The 16,695-nt window shown below is 45.1% G+C and overlaps 1 protein-coding gene across 1 annotated transcript in view; it reads left to right on the top strand.

Moving 5' to 3' along the window:
* The first annotated feature begins 542 nt into the window (after positions 1-542).
* The window catches only part of COPG2 (COPI coat complex subunit gamma 2), a 35,306-nt gene continuing 19,153 nt past the window's right edge, over positions 543-16,695 (top strand). The window contains exons 1-8 of the mRNA XM_054015289.1: positions 543-646; positions 4,956-5,008; positions 6,147-6,227; positions 7,201-7,272; positions 11,782-11,861; positions 12,752-12,827; positions 13,382-13,474; positions 15,237-15,323. Coding sequence (XP_053871264.1) covers positions 610-646; positions 4,956-5,008; positions 6,147-6,227; positions 7,201-7,272; positions 11,782-11,861; positions 12,752-12,827; positions 13,382-13,474; positions 15,237-15,323 — 579 coding nt within the window. The 5' untranslated portion in view covers positions 543-609. The remainder of the gene's footprint in view (positions 647-4,955; positions 5,009-6,146; positions 6,228-7,200; positions 7,273-11,781; positions 11,862-12,751; positions 12,828-13,381; positions 13,475-15,236; positions 15,324-16,695) is intronic.

Below are 16,695 nucleotides of genomic sequence, written 5' to 3'. Positions count from 1 at the left end.
TGCGGGCAGGGGACTGGACTCGATGACCTCTCGAGGTCCCTTCCAGTCCTATAATCTATGAATCTATGAATCTATTCCCTCTCCCCTTTTCTCCTGCCTGCCCGTTATGTCTCTTGTCCCCTCCTTTCTCCAGCCCAGCACTCCACCATCTCTGTGCACCTAGAGCAGAGAGAATACATATCACCAGCAGCAGACACAATTTTCTACACTCTGGGTCCTAGTGGCGCCCCTCCCCCAGTCTGGCACCTGAGGCCAGCCCTGCTGCAGCTCCAAAGCGAAGCTCATTGAGAGAGGAACAGGGTTATGGGGAGAAGCTTGTGCTCAATATGGGCTCTGTCCCTTTAAATGGGAACTTCCCCCCACCACTTTCCTGAGAGCGAAGGGGGCGTGTCCCGGACATGGTTGGTTGCGGCCAGGCTGGAAGGGGGCGTGGAACAAAGCGTCGGGCGCAGTGAGCGGTGAGGGGGCGTGGCTACGCGGTGAAGGGCGGCTCTACGGGCCAGTCATGGGGCCCGTTGCCGGGTTGGGAGGCGGGCCTTCCGGCGGGCGCTCCCTCCCGGCTCCGGCGGTGGCTCACGGCTCTGAGGGAAGCGAGCGGGCGGCGCCGAGATGATTAAGAAGTTCGACAAGAAGGACGAGGAGACCGGTACGGGCGAGGGGCTGCGGCCCGGGCGGGCAGGGGAAGCGTCTCCAGCCCGCTGCGGTTCCTGCCGCTCCCCCGCTCCGGGCGGGCCCGTCAGTCAGAGCGCGGCGGGGCCTGGCCTGGCCGGCTCCTGCTGGGACCCGGCGCCTCGGCTCCCCGGGGGGGTCGGATAGGGAGCGAAGGGGCCTGACCCCCCCCCCCCGGGCCGTGTGGGGCCGCTGGGCCGTCGCTGGTCCCGAGTGCGCTGGGCGCGGTGTAGCCCCTCCCCGGCGGGCGCAGGACAGGGGTTCGGGGCTGCGGGGGGCTGGTGGCGGCTCTGAAAATGTCTCCAAACCGGAGCCCCGCCGCCCTGGGCCAGAGCCCGCGGTGAGCCCGTGTGTCCGCAGAGGTGCTGCCCGGAGCCCCCCAGGAGCCCCCGCTGGCGGGGCCAGGGTAACCCGGTCGGCGGCGGGCAGGGTCGAACCTGCGACTGCTGGAGCTGAGGGCACGAGCCGCTACCACAGGAGCGAAAAGCCAAAGGGCTGTTCGCTAAGGCTGTAGAGCAGAGTCGTTAATCTCTTGGTGCCATTAGATGGGACAGAGCACCACAGGCAGAGGTGTGTGGGTCACGCCAGCAAACACCAAGGCAGCCAGGAGCAACAGCTGGGCACTGCAGGGAGGGGCTGCTGTTCCTCCCCCCCAATCTCCACCCAGGAGGCTGTTCTGGCCACAGAAAGATCCCAGGGTGGCCGTGCGTGAGAAACGCTGCAAGGCCATGTGTGGAACAGGCTGGTCGCAGCTGGGATGTTCTCCATAGCCAAAGAGAAATATGAACCAGTTGGGTCTGTTTCTAGTGAGGGGCGCTGTCAAATTAACGCTGCTAAACAACCCAATGCTCTGGGTGTTCCTAAGCCTGGGACTACCCGCTGCTGGGACTGGAAACAGGATGGAAATAATTGCCCTGTTCTGTTCATTCCCTCCGAAGCGTCTGGCACTGGCCGCTGATGGAAGACAGGATGCTGGGCTAGATGGACCAATGGTCAGACCCAGTCTGGGCCGTTCGTATGTTTTAACCCATCAGTGTGTTGGGCTGGAGGAACTGTGATGTTCAAACTGTTTCATAAGACATTTAAAATAGCATTCGGTGTTCCGAATAAAGTTGTTGTCACATTCATGGTTTGGTCTCACTTCTACTGGGCAGGTATGCAGCGTAGGTAGTCTCTCGGTCTATCAAAGACTATGATCGAGTGTCATGATGTGTTTGGTCTTTTGGCCCTGAGATGAAAGCCTTGTTTGTGTCTCTTGGACCGTGAAGTACAAACATTATCTACTAAGTTATATCTGTTCTTATTATAGCTGTGTCAGTCCCAAGATATTAGAGAGACAAGGTGGGTGAGGTAATGTCTTTTATTGGACCCACTTCTGTTGGTAAGAGAGAAGCTTTTGAGCTACACAGAGCTCTTCTTTAGGTCTGGGAAAGGTATTCACGGTGTCACATCTGTTCCGCCTTGTATTTAGCTGTGACACTGGGAGTATGTTTCCCAGACCCGAAGAAGATCTCTGTGTGGCTCAAAAGTTTGCCTATCCCCCCAACAGAAGTGGGTCCAATAAAAAATATTCTTGTCTACCTTGTCTCTCTAATGTGCAGGAGTCAACATCATGAAAATAAAACCTAGCAAGAGTGGCAACTGCAGTCAATCTTGTTGGCAGCCCCTAGGCAGTGAGGCCGAGAAGGAAATGAGTTTGGGGCCCAAATCACCGTGTCCATCTATACCACACGCACCATCATAATTAAAGTACCCTGTCTATTATGTGCTCATTACCATGGTAACGTGCATATGCTACACAGATCATTCAGTTGGTGGTGTAAAATTCTTTGTGGTCTAGTGGACATGTAGACAATTATGCTAGAGTTTGGAAAATAAATCTACTCATGGGTGGGAAGCTTTCATGAGTGGCTAGGGGGAGCTAAGCCAGGAGTTTTTTCAGAATTTAAATGTTAGTTTAGCAAATTTTTCTAGACCTAGTTTTTAAGATAATCTTCCAACAGGGAACTGTCATCTCCTAAGTCTGCAGACACAGCTCCATTGCCACTGTTGTTCCTCTGAGCTTTGCCAACAAACAGCAGAGTAGAATTAACAAGACTGCACAATTTTACTTCTGCTCTTCATAACCCTTTATACAGCAATGAAACTGTCGAGAGTCTTACCAGTTGCCTGCTACCCTTGGTGTCAAGTAGCATGTCTACACTGCAGTTAGACACCTGCAGCTGGCCCCTGCCAGCTGACTTGGGCTCACTGGGCTTGGCTAAGGGGCTGTTTAATTGCTGTGTAGCCATTTGGGCTTGGGCTGGAGCCCAGGCTCTAGAACCTTGGGAGGTGGGAGGGTCCCAGAGCTTAGGCTGCAGCCTAAGTCACAATGGGTATATCTATACAGTTCTGCACTTAAAAACCCACACCCGGGCCAGCTGGCTTGGGCTTGGGTTTGGGCTTACTGGGGCTGCAGGGCTGTTTCATTGCAGTGTAGACTTCCAGGCTCAGGTTGCAGTGGGAGCTCTGGGACCCTCGCAGCCTGAGCCCAGAAGTCTACAGTGCAATGAAACAGCCCTACAACCCGAGCCCCACAAGCCCGAGTCAGCTGGCATGGGCCAGCTGCAGGTTTTTGATTGCAATGTAGACATACCCGATGTCTACACTGCAATTAAAGAGCCCCTTAGCCCAAGTCCTATAAGCCTGAGTCAGCAGGCACAGGGCAACCATGGGTGTCTAACTGCAGTGTAGACATACCCTTAGTAGCAGTAGAGCAGGGGTAGTCAATTATTTTTTTTCAAGGTCCAAATTTCTTGGTCAAGGTCCAGACTCCAGAGAAAATAATACAAAAATAACAATAATGACAATAATAAGTCAAAAAAAGATTTTAGAGTCTGTTCAAAACCATCTGACGGTCTGGATTTGGCCCACGGTTCTCCTATTGACTACTCCTCCTGTGGAGGCAGGAACTGGGATTATTAGCTAGAGAAGATGATCTAAAAAGCAGAGGTTAAGGGTGGTCCTGGTGGTGGATGAATGGAAACCTGTCCCCTTTTTGTAGCAATCAGAAGTCTCGGGGGTAGGGGAGAAGGCAGCAGAAAACTACTTTTTTTTTTTTTAGCAGGTAGAGGGGGCTGGGGTTTCAAATTTGCCAGGTACATGCTATCCAGAAGCTGATACAAAAGATGGAGCTTATAAGCAGTATTCAGGGACAAGCACCCATGGTAGAAATGCAAGCACCTTTACCCTTCCTACAGCTGGAGGTGACACTGGGGCTGGGTTTTTCAATCAGACCGTTGTCCTTGGACCTTGCTGCTGGAGTTCCTCTTCCAATTTTTCATACGTACCTGCAGCTGGTAGGTTTAGTCTTCTGGTCAGTAGGTATCGTAACTTTTCAAGGACTAGGCATATGCTATGGAATGTAACTTTTGATTTTCTAAGGCCAGGGTTTTTTTTATCATGCCCTATATTAATGTTTTGCTAAAGCTGACCAGTGTTAGTGATTATTCGTGGTGTGGCCAAACCGAGGCTCATGAGCTCTTTTACAGTTAAAGTATGGCTTGCGGAGCCCCCCACACCTTCCCCCTATTCTCCAGCTACCAGACTTGGGGGGAGGGATCTTGGGGCTTCTGCCCTGCAGTGGGGTGGTGGGGTTAGAGGCTTCTGCCTTGTGGGGAGTAGGGTCTTGGGGCTTTAGCCACATGTCCCAGCAGGAGCCACCCTGCAGGGCAGATTCTGCATGTCTTGTGGCTCTCAAACTTCTGAAGATTTTCATATGTGGCTCAAAAAGTTTGGCCACTCCTGGATTATAGAGTGTGTAGTGGCAGTGCTATTTTGGCAGGTTATTGGTTTGTGTGAGTGAGGAGCAATGTATCAACCAATACATGAGTGTTTCCAATGGCAAGAAACAGCCTTACCCTAAGGTGTTCCCTCCTTGTTGCATCTAAGGCACATAAAACAGTTGAGGTGGGAAGAAAGGGAGCTAGCAGCCTCACTTGACACTGATGCTGTGATAACTTCACCAATTGGCTGGCTGGAGATACTGTGTTGAAAAAGTTGGGTTTGGGGTGTTTTTTCCGCACCCTAAACAGGCAGCGCTTGAAACTAGCCTAGATGCTGCTCCTGGGGAACATCAGATCCTCAGATTGCAATGCCACTTAGCAGCATTAAGAGCCACTTGACACGTGGTTCTGCACAGTTCATGGTGAGATAGCTTGTGGAAGTTTAAGAGCTGGCATTCTGTGTATTCAGTTCCATGGCTTCTAGCATGTGGGTAACCATCAATGATTTGTTTTATTATTTAGGTAGTGGCTCCAATCCCTTCCAGCATTTGGAGAAGAGTGCTGTCCTTCAAGAGGTATGAACAGAAAGTGTATTATGAAAGTTGCTATAGCTTTGGGCTGGATGCACTAGTGACCTAAGCAACAAGTTTGAAGTACCTGGACTTTGTGCAGCTAGTGGTTAAAACTGATGCATGGTCAGTTAATCCTTCCAGGGTAGATAAAATAAACTGAGTGCACATGCAGTTTACTGTGTGGGGATCTTTCAGATCGGACCCAGGAAGACAGAGGACCCGTTTAATTTACATGGACATTAAAGATCCAGTGGCCCTTACTGAAGAGGCTGTTTTTCTGTGTCCCTATTGTCATGCCATGCAGCATGCTTTTCAGTAGTTCTTCACCTGGCTACATCTGTGTGCCCTAGAGGTGGTTAGCTATTTGTCAGTGCAGTTATATGTACATGGTCTGTGAAGTGTTGGGGGCTCTCTTTTTGGATGTAAAGAGCTATAAATGTGAAAGTAGACTAGTTAATTTCACTGTCCGGTTCCCTTGCCCTAGTACAATGCTTCAGTGTTTTGGTTGCAGATGCTGGAAAGGAAACTTCTAGAATCTAAACTAAACTGACATAAAGAAAACCCAAAGACATCCAATATTAATAGAAATGCCCAAGCTTTGCCATTGACTGGCTATATCAGGAGTGGCACGCGTGCCAAAGGCGGCACGCGAGCTGATTTTCAGTGGCACTCACATTGCCCGGGTCCTGGCCACCGGGGGGGCTCTGCATTTTAATTTAATTTTAAATGAAGCTTCTTAAACATTTTAAAAACCTTATTTACTTTACATACAACAATAGTTTAGTTATATGTTATAGACGCATAGAAAGAGACCTTCTAAAAACATTAAAATGTATGACTGGCACGCGAAACCTTAAATTAGAATGAATAAATGAAGACTTGGCACACCACGTCTGAAAGTCTGCTGACCCCTGGGCTATATGATTAGAACCCAGTCCCTGGTTCACATCACTTCACAGCCATCTGTCTAAAACTGAGTCCATTTTTCAGCTAAGTGCTTTTATTAATTGGCGTCCATGTTATGGTGTAGTATACAATAAGACTGCTTGGGTGAAATGCGTTTTCCTGATCCCATGGGGTGAGTTGGTAAATTGTTACCAATGAATTATGCAATAATGCAATATTTCTGCTGTGTCTGCAGGCTCGCATCTTTAATGAGACTCCCATAAATCCACGAAGATGTCTGCATATACTTACCAAGATCCTTTACTTACTGAACCAGGTAAGTGGATCTTCCTAACCCAAACACACACCTAGGGTTAGTCTTTTCTGATTTAAAAAAAAGTTTAGCATGAAAGAATTGCTGTACTTCGATAGCAAAACAACTTGTATCTTATGCTATCCGTCTAGAGGGCAGCTTATTAAGGGTAACAGAAATTGAACCCTGTTATATAATGTTATGATCTTAGTTTTGATTTTCAGCTTTCCTTGGTGGAGATGAGACATAGCTCACTGAAGCTTTTAAGACTTTTTATGATAGACTTCTGGGAGCTCCATCCCATTTATGCCTGTTTACAGTGACGCCATGTTAGCCAGAACCAGCCTTCTCTACATTGTAGAAATAGCCATGTTTAAACAAGAGTAAGAATGGTAAAATGGTTGGGTAATGACTGTCACATGGTTCTTTCTTTGCCTACGTAGAGAACAGGAATCCATGTTGAGGAATTATGTTTAGCTTAGATACCTAAATGTCTGTGAGTACATGAAATATGGACTGAGGGGGCACTATTTAATACTGGTGTGACCAGCAGGGATTACAAGGTCCAACATGTTCTGCTGTATCTGAATCAGCACAGGTTTGTATTGGGGAAATCCTAGGAGACTCCTCTTCTCAGTTGACAAAAACTTAAAACAAAAGCCATAACCCCTTTTGCTATAAAGACATCAGAAGGAGCACAGGTTAACAAACCCTGTTCCTGTTACTTTGCTGGTATCATGGATGATGCTCCTGTTGAAACAAGCTACATAAAAAGTATAATTAGATTGTCTTGTGCTCTATAAGAAACACAAGGTGAAGAAGGGAGTGTTTCTAAAATAGGGAAAAGATTTTAAAAAAGAAAAAGGTTTAGAGACAGAGGATGGAGTCCAAGGATCTAAGTGGGCATTATAGACGAGAGAGAGCTAAAAAGAGAAAACTACTGAACAGTTAAGTTTTGATTAGTCTCTTACATCTGCTGCTTGCATGTTATCCTTAGGGTGAACATTTCGGAACTACTGAAGCCACAGAAGCATTCTTTGCAATGACCAGATTATTTCAGTCTAATGATGTAAGTCTCTGTATTTAAGGAAAAATGTTTCATGTGCTTTTGGCTGCGTTGTACCCTCAGTGGGATCTTTGTGAACCCTCTGATAGTAGCAGAAATTGTGAGGTGTTCATATATGGTCCCATTGCTCTGATATAAGTACCTTAGATAGGGGAATGTGCTCAATTTGAAAGCCCAATATGGGCCTTAGTTTCTTGCCTCTCAAAACTAAGATAGTGTTGTTTACAGACTAGAGGTCCAGCATTCCTTAGAGTTTGACTCATGGGTAAACCTGCTAAAAGTAAAGGGATTAGAATGTTCTCAAAGTATTGGGTTAAGTTTTTGGCTAAGATGTATGTAGTAGGACACTATTCGTTGGTCTCAGGACATCTACACAGAGCACATCACCGGCCACCGCCAATACCAGGAGTAAGCCGGGGAAACCTCGTGCACCCACAAGGGGGAAGAGACCTATAAACGCCCCCTGCTGGACTTTATCCTCTGAGCCCTGAACCCACCGAACCTAACTGAATCCCACCACGTGAGGGTCACCCCATCCCCATTACCCAGCCCACTTACTTATACCCATGACTGTCTCTGCTTTCTGTATGAGTGATGGACCCTCACCGCTTGTCGGCTGTATTTTGATCCCGCCCACCGTTTACCCCCCCCTCTCCCCCCATTGGGGACATTACAGTCTGTATATATTGTGTGCTGCCCAACACCAAAATACTAACATCCCCCTATACGCTGTATGTTACCCCCAATGACCAATAATTGACGCTTCAAATTTTCTGTATCGTTTATTTTTCAAATATTATCTAATAAACTTTTAAATCTGTTCATTTAATATCTGATATGTTCTTCTTCGAGTGTTTGCTCATGTCCATTCCAACGTAGGTGTGCGCTCGCCCCAAGCACTGCCGCAGGAAAGCTTTTTCCCTCAGTAGTACCTGTCAGGTCAGCTCTGGTGCCCCTGGAGTCACACTCATAGCTCTGGTATAAAGGGCCCTGCTGACTTACCACCCCCTCAGTTTCTTCTTTCAGCCCGTGACAGTTGCTGGAACTGCGTTTCGTTCTTCTGCAAGTACTCCCCAGTGGAATCTCTCTACTCTTGGTGTATATAGTTGATTGTATCAAGTATCGGGGTAGCCGTGTTAGTCTGTATCTACAAAAACAACAAGGAGTCTGGTGGCACCTTAAAGACTAACAGATTTATTTGGGCATAAGCTTTCGTGAGTAAAAACCTCACTTCTTCGGATGCATAGAGTGAAAGCTACAGATGCAGGCATTATATACTGACCCATGGAGAGCAGGGAGTTACTTCGCAAGTGGAGAACCAGGGTTGACAGGGCCAGTTCGATCAGGGTGGATGTAGTCCACTCCCAATAATAGATGAGGAGGTGTCACTTCCAGGAGGGGAAAAGCTGCTTCTGTAGTGAGCCAGCCACTCCCAATCCCTGTTCAAGCCCAGATTAATGGTGTTGAATTTGCAAATGAATTTTAGTTCTGCTGTTTCTCTTTGAAGTTTGTTTCTGAAATTTTTTTTGTTCAATGATAGTGACTTTTAAATCTGTAATAGAATGACCAGGGAGATAGAAGTGTTCACTTACTGGCTTATGTATGTTACCATTCCTGATGTCCGATTTGTGTCCATTTATTCTGGTGCCCCTCTGCCATGTACATTGGCCAAACCGGACAGACCCTCCGCAAAAGATAGCCGTGATGGCTCAGTCCCTGTCCCCTTCCTCCAGGCACTGTTCACCAGCACCGTTCAGCACTGCCACAGCTTGGTCTCTGGAGGGATCCTCAGAGATGGACTCGGAGGTGGAGTCTTACATCTTGCAAAAGAGCTGGCACTGCCAGTCTAGATACTGTCTGGCTGTGGACCCGAGTCAAGGGGTCCCACCAGTGGCGTGGCCACCGGGGCAGTGGCAGTTCCCCGTGCAGTGGCATTTCTGGAATCCCTTGGCATTCCCAGTGCAACCATGGTCCCGTTCCAGGAGGTCATGTTCGGTGGCTTAGGAGCCTGGACAACCTCTACCACCAGAACATGATCCAGGCTCCGGTACCAAGGCCAGTGCCATGTATCATGAAATGTCACCACAGGATCCGGATGGTGCCAAGGGCAAAGAGCAGAGCCTGTCCAAGCATCCTCCTCTTCCCCAGTGAGGCAGTCACAAGAACTGATGTGCCCCCGCAGAAGGATTATAAGGCACATCAAGAGCTTCTAAGGAGGGTAGCTCAAAACCTGGGGATCCAGGTGGAGGAAATTAGGGAATCCTCCCATTCTCTTGTGGACATATTGACAGCAATGGACCCCGCAAGAGTTGCACTGCCCCGAATGATGCAGCCATGGACCCCATCAAGGTTCTGTGGCATACCCCGGCGTCCCTGCAGCCGATGGCAAAAAGGACTGAGAGGAAATATTTTTTTCCCAGCAAAAGAGTTTGAGTTCCTGTACGCGCACCCATCACTGAGTTTGTTGGTGGCGTCGGCCGCCAACGAGCGGGAAAGGCAGGGCCAACAGGAGCCAACACTGAAGGCCAAGGATGCTGAAAAGTTAGACCTTTTTGGGAGGAAGGTCTATTCGACAGGGGGCCTCTAGCTCAGGATTACCAACCAGCAGGCACTCCTGAGCAGGTATCATTTCAACTCCTGGGACTCTGAGAAAAAGTTTAAGGAGTTGCTGCCTCAGGAAGCAAGACGAGAATTCATGACTCTCATAGAGGAAGGCATGGCCGTGGCAAAGGCGTCCCTGCAGGCATCCCTGTGTGCAGCAGACTCGGCAGCCCACTCCAAGGCTTGGGTAGTCACAATGCGCATTCATGGCACAGGTTCCTATCCAAGATATCTGTAGAGCAACAATTTTGTCTTCGGTCCACACTTTTGCGTCTCACTATGCCATCACTCAGCAGGCCAGAGATGACGCAGGATTTGGCAGAGCAGTGCTACAACCTGCTTGTCAATGAACTCCGAACCCACCTCCTACACATGCTTGGCAGTCAGCTGCTTTGGAATGGACATGAGCAAGCACTCGAAAGAAAAAACGATTACTAACCTTCCATAACTGTTGTTGTTTGAGATATGTTGCTCATGTTCATTCCAAAACCCACCCTCCTACCCCTCTGTCGGAGTTAGTCGGCAAGAAGGAACTGAGGAAGTGGCGGCTTGGCAGGGCCCTTTATACTGGCGCTTGAGAGCACGACTCAAGGGGGCAACAGAGCCAACACAACAGATACCCTCAGGGAAAAACTTTCCAGCGGTGGTGCTGAGGGCGAGCACACACCTACATTGGCATGGACGTGAGCAACACGTGTCGAAGAACAACAGTTATGGAAGGTTAGTAACCAAATTTTCTCTGAGGAAGCATGGGAAAATCGTATCTTCTCAGGGGGTGGACGGAGTCTGATGGGTGTCTTTCATCTCTGCTAGAATCCTAACTTACTGGTTTTTATAGTGTATAGGGAAAGTTTTATAAGCAACTTTATAAGAACATAAGAATGGCCGAACTGGGTCAGACCAATGGTCCATCTAGCCCAGTATCCCATCTTCTGACAGCCAGTGTCAGGTGCTTCAGAGTGCTTCTGCCCAGATGCAAAATATCACAAATGACAGATTTTTGTGACCTTTCTTAAATCCAGATTCTGCAATACCAATTTCTCTTGTACTGTGAGCCTATTAGGCTTCATCATTTGCCTTCAAATAGTTCTATTTAGAGTGTAAATCATTGATCTTTTATGCATATTTCTTCCATTTGAAAATTGGAAATGGGGAGTCTCATTGAAAAGTTTCTAATTAATTATAAAGTTTCTAATTTATTATAATACATAATAATTACATACATAATACACAACTGTTGTTTGAGATATTACTATGTATTATAATGTAATTAGAAATTATAAAGTTTCTAATTACATTATAATACATAGTAATACCGAGCGACTATCTTGGTACTGAACAGTTTAAAATGTGATTTCTGTCATGGCTAACCAGTGAAACCTATTGCTTAACCTCTTGCTGTTCTCTATGATCTGCAGAGGGTCCCATTTAAAGTAATATCGCTTTGATTTAACTTAATTATAATAAAGGGTCAAAACTTGTTCTGTTAAAACTCTAGCTACTGTAGATTAAAATACCCCAAAAAATTTAACCTTGAAAAATGAATAACCACTTTAACAAGTTTCACAAAAATTGTATGCTGGTATCAGAAGTATACAGGCTAAACTAACTGTATTCTAGCATAGTTTGCCTCACCAGTGTGGACAGGCATATTGTACTAGCCAAGTTATTCTATGGATTTGGGCAATAACATGAAACATGGTGGGAACCCTGTTAGCAGAAGTGTGTAGCTTCCAAGTTTCTAGTCTCTGTATAAGCAGTGTTCTATGAAAGTTGCTACAGTGGTTAGTGTTATTTTTTAAGATCATATAATTGGAGGGTAGAGGGAGGAGTATTTGTGTATAGTAACTAGAGTTAAGTATTGTTTCTAAGTAGGCAAGTCTTAATGCTTTTTGTGATAAACTCCCACAGCAAACCTTAAGAAGAATGTGCTACCTTACTATCAAAGAGATGGCCAACATTTCTGAGGATGTCATCATTGTCACCAGCAGGTATTAGAAAAATCCAACTACAGGTTTCTAAAGCAAATAATTAAATGTTACTGTATTGTTACTTCAGCTGCTGCATTTTTCACAAGGTTGGCTCCCTGATCTGTATAATGTGGACAGCCAGGGAAAATAAACATGTTGTATGAAATCAGCTACATCATCAGATCTACAAAGTGAACTCTATTAACTTCTTTTAAGCTGTGGTTGTAAACAGAAAAGTGACTAAAGCATAAAATTATTATTTCTTGCTAAGCATATCTTCTCCCTGTCATAACTGCTTAATGTTTCTGACAAAAACAAGCTTGTACCTTCCTGTTCACCCTACAGAGACACTGCAGCAGTGGGAGATTGAAATGGGTTATAGTCTGACTGACTTCATCAACAGAAGTGTCAGGTTCTGGCCACAGAATCTTTGTTACTGTATGTAACTAGTGTAAGAGCCAGACAGATTTTCAGATCCTAGATAGAACTGGTAGCTTGGCAGTTGGAAAGAAGTAATATTTTTGACTAGTAAACCTAACAAATTAGCCATTAAGCATGTCGTTTTTAGTGTCAAAATCCATGGAGCTAGAGGAAACAGGAATACAATAGGACAGCCAATCTTGTCCAAAAAAATCAAGTCCTAGGCTTATGGTAATGGAATCTTTTTAGTTTAGGTTCTGTATTATGGATTTCTGTACTTCTGCTCTGTAGCGCCAATGTTAATAATTTTCAAATGACTCACAGGTGCTGTCTAGCCAATAGTGGGTCTTAGCAATGACATGGTGATAACTTGAATGATGGCTTATAAAAATAACAAGCTATGTTTTTTAGAAGGCATGTGGTACCATAATATAAATATTTAATAATATAATGATGATGATGATATTAACCATCTGTTTTAATTATTCTAGTCTGACCAAAGACATGACTGGGAAGGAAGATGTATACCGAGGCCCGGCCATTAGAGCTCTCTGCAGAATCACTGATGTAAGTACAGAACAATCCCATGAGTGAGGGAGAGAATCAGTTTGGGTGGGTCTGGAAAAGAGGAACATCTCTTTTGCAGAATGTCCTGTGGGAGTAATGAGCAGCCTCTTTGGGCGAAACTGTTTTTAAAGAATCAGGTTTAGATCTAGTTTTAACACTCAAAAAGATGTGCCAAAACTTCTCTCTAACTCCACAGAGAAGCATCTTGGCTCGCAGGAGGAACATGGGATTAGGAGACAAGAATTTTGGAGTTTTAATTCCAGCTCCAACACTGCCTTGCTCTGTAACTTTGGTCATCTTAACTTCTGGGGAGCAAGCACACTCTGCTTGGCTACCTCACAGAGGTGCGTGTGGCAAGGATTGACTGTAATGTCATTAAAGCAGCCTGAAGGTGCCATCTTCAAGGTGCATGTTCTGTTCCTTTGTTGTATTTGTAAATATATGCAAATACTATGTATATTTTTGTGTCTCTTTGAAATTACATTGGTTAGTGCATTGGTCACATCCTGCTTCCAGAAATGAACATCACGTGTTGCTTTTCTTTCCTTTCATAGGGTACAATGTTGCAGGCCATTGAGAGGTACATGAAGCAGGCCATTGTGGATAAAGTCCCCAGTGTATCAAGTTCGGCTCTAGTGTCTTCCTTAGTAAGTGCAGAAATAGCATTACATTAATCTGGTTTATTTAGTTATGACAGAGAAGGGTTGTGTGTTCTATGCATAGTTCTGCCCTGTCTACATCTTAGTTATTGTTCCTCCTCCTATTCCCCTTCTCTTTGCCTAGTCCTGTCTTCTCCTACTTTGGGATTTCTGCCTTTCGCTTCCCATGCCCCAACCAAGCTTCTTCCTTAGCACTAACTACTTCTATTCCATATCTTAATAGCTCATTTCGTGTTTGGATTTAATTTAGAGCATTAGCTCCTCTGGGCAGGGACCTGGTCTCCCTGCATGTTTGCAAGTGCTGCGCCCACCTGTGCCTCTGAATAAATGAGAAATGTTGATCAATTCTGTTATTATTTAAGTACCAACAAGCATGCTTGGTGCTGTACAACCACTAAGATGCTCTGGCCTGATAACCCTCCGGTGCAAGACTAACATAGAGGGGACAAGTTACATTGGGAGCATAGGAGGAAGGAATTAGCTTTATATTTGTATTGTAATCTCCCTCCCTCCTCCTCTTAAGCAGTGTTGGGTGGGAGAAGGTGCTTGGCGTGGTGCAGGGGGAAAGTGAGGGTGAGGGCCTGACTCGCTGTATTGTATTTTGTATTCAACATCTTTATTATGGTAGTGCCTAAGAGCCACCCAAGCATAGAGCCCCATTGTGTTAGGCACTGTACCAGCACGGAGTGGGAGACGGTCCCTGCCCCAAAGAGCATACAGGCTAAATAGACAGACAGACACTCAGTGTGGGGAAAGTGATTGTTCACTCTGCTGGTGAGTTCTATGTGATGGTTGCAAATGTCAGGTTAGTTTCACAATTTTTTGGTATGTGATTTTACTAAGGAGGAGATCAAGTAAATGGAAAGACAGCAGAAGGGAAGGTGTATGAGGGGGGCAGGGGAGAAGAGGATAAGAGGGGCAGCTGGTAAGTGAAGCTGAGGTGAATATACTGTGAGGGAGGAAGACGGTTGGTGCAAACAGCCAATCAGCGCAGGGCAAAGAAAGGCCAATTAAAACCGTATAGTTCTCTGAATGTGCAGAGGTCCAAAGGTCCCTGCTTTGGTTGGTTCTGCCCCTACCAGCTAGAGACTCTGGCTGGTTCCTCTCAGCAACCCACATGGGTGGGAGGGGAGGCATCACATGGGTCCTAGTGCCCCAGAGTTTGGAGGATCTCACTGCAGTTTTGTGTGCTGGGGGGAAGCGATGGCCCCAGCGGGGTCCGATTGTACTCCCTCAGCCCAGGGCAGCAGTCCCTGGGATTGGGAGATGCACGTAAGGAAGGCAGTGGGAGGAGGACATGTAGGGAAATAAGGCTGGTGTCTTCAGTAGAGCAAAGAGAGAGAGGAGGAGCACGATACACAAGGCCCAATAGGTAGGCAGGAGTAGAGTTGTGCAGGGCCTTGAAAGTTAGAACAAAAAGTTGAATTTGTGGCCAGTATTAAAGCTTTTTATGGGGCTAAAGGGGTAGGGTGCTTTCTTCTCTCTTTCCAACATTAACAAAGGCCCCCAATTTTTAGTTGCTTTTATGTGCAGGTGTCAACATTTAACAGAATGCAAAATACAAATTAGTTATTGCAGGGGATCTTATCTCTTTGTCTTAATGGCTTGGAGCAGAGTCCAAGATAGATAAATCATGATTTATGCTAGTAATTTTTCTTAAAACTTCCCAGTAAATTATCATTATTAAAAAGGTGCTAGTAAAAGTCAGTGTTGTTGGTTAGTTTATAATATTCTTTGTTTCTACTCCTAGCACATGATGAAGATAAGTTATGATGTGGTCAAACGGTGGATCAACGAAGCCCAAGAAGCTGCTTCTAGTGACAACATCATGGTGCAGGTATGTTTCCGAGCATAAGGTTGGTGTATCATGAGTGCTGTAAACATGCTATACCATGCTTGTGGTTTTCTGTAATTTTTTTAATAAGTCCATGGGGTCCGTATTTCAGAGCTTAACTTAGCTGATAGAACAATGCTTAAATAACGGGAAGCACTACCCTTAGGCCCTGATCCTGCCATGTGATGTGGGCAGATGTCTATTAACTTATGTGGGAGAGCGTGAGTGAAGGGATCCATCATCATGCAACACATTACAGGTTCAGGACCCTATTCATTTGTTCATTCAGTGTCACTAATCACTGTAAGTAGCAGAAAATGTTAAGCTATTGAAGCAATTATCATTTAATTATTGCAATTAGTAAAATTCATGACACCAGTCAACGTGATTACACTTAGAAAATTGCCTCTAACTTGCCATTCAAACTAATGGACAATTTTTAAAAACACATGACTTTCAGCAAAAGTAGGCATCCTTTCCTTTTTTAGGAAATGGTTAAAAATGAGTATTAAAAAAAACTATATGCAGTTTCTCCACACTTACAATGTTAGCTTCTTAATTATATGTGCAGTTTGGTATGTACCTCTACATTTTCCCCAGTAATTTTCTCTGGTGGTTGGGATCTTATTTTGCTGAATTCGTGACCAGTCCAGATAGGAGTTTTGTTTTGAATTTGAAATCTTTTCAGGGATTAATCTCAATGGATCAAACCAAAAAAATCCCTACATCTTTTTTTTTTTTTTTGGTCAAGAAAACTTACTGTCAGGACTACTGGAAAGACCCTAAGTCTGGCCTTTTTAAGAGATCTGTTTGTGTGTTTGTATAGGGACAGTTTTTAAATAAGTCTCTCAGGGAGCTAGGACATGTAAAAATAATCATTGAAGGTTTAGGGCATAATTGAGCTGACAACAGTTGGTATTTAGATCCTTACCCAAACGCACATCTACAACTATGGATTTGTGACTTTCCAGATTCAGCTATTTATTATGCCTTGATATAAATTAGGGATGTCGATTAATTGCAGTTAACTCACGCAATTAACTCAAAAATTAATCACAGTTTTAATTGCACTGTTAAACAATAGCATACCAATTGCAATTTATTAAATATTTTGGATGTTTTTTCTACATTTTCATATATATTTGGTGTTGTAATTGAAATCAAAGTGTATATTATTTTTCTTACAAATATTTGCCCTGTAAAATGATAAACAAAAGTAGTATTTTTCAGTTCACCTCATACAAGTACTGTAGTGCAGTCTTTTTGTTGTGAAAGTGCAACTTACAAATGTAGATTTTGTTGTTGTTACATAATTGTACTCAAAAACAAAACAATGTAAAACTTCAGAGCCTACAAGTCCACGCAGTCCTACTTC

The sequence above is a fragment of the Malaclemys terrapin genome, chromosome 1 (assembly GCF_027887155.1).
Source record: "Malaclemys terrapin pileata isolate rMalTer1 chromosome 1, rMalTer1.hap1, whole genome shotgun sequence".
In the NCBI taxonomy this organism is placed as follows: Eukaryota; Metazoa; Chordata; order Testudines; family Emydidae; genus Malaclemys; species Malaclemys terrapin.
This window is presented reverse-complemented; position numbering and strand designations above follow the sequence as displayed.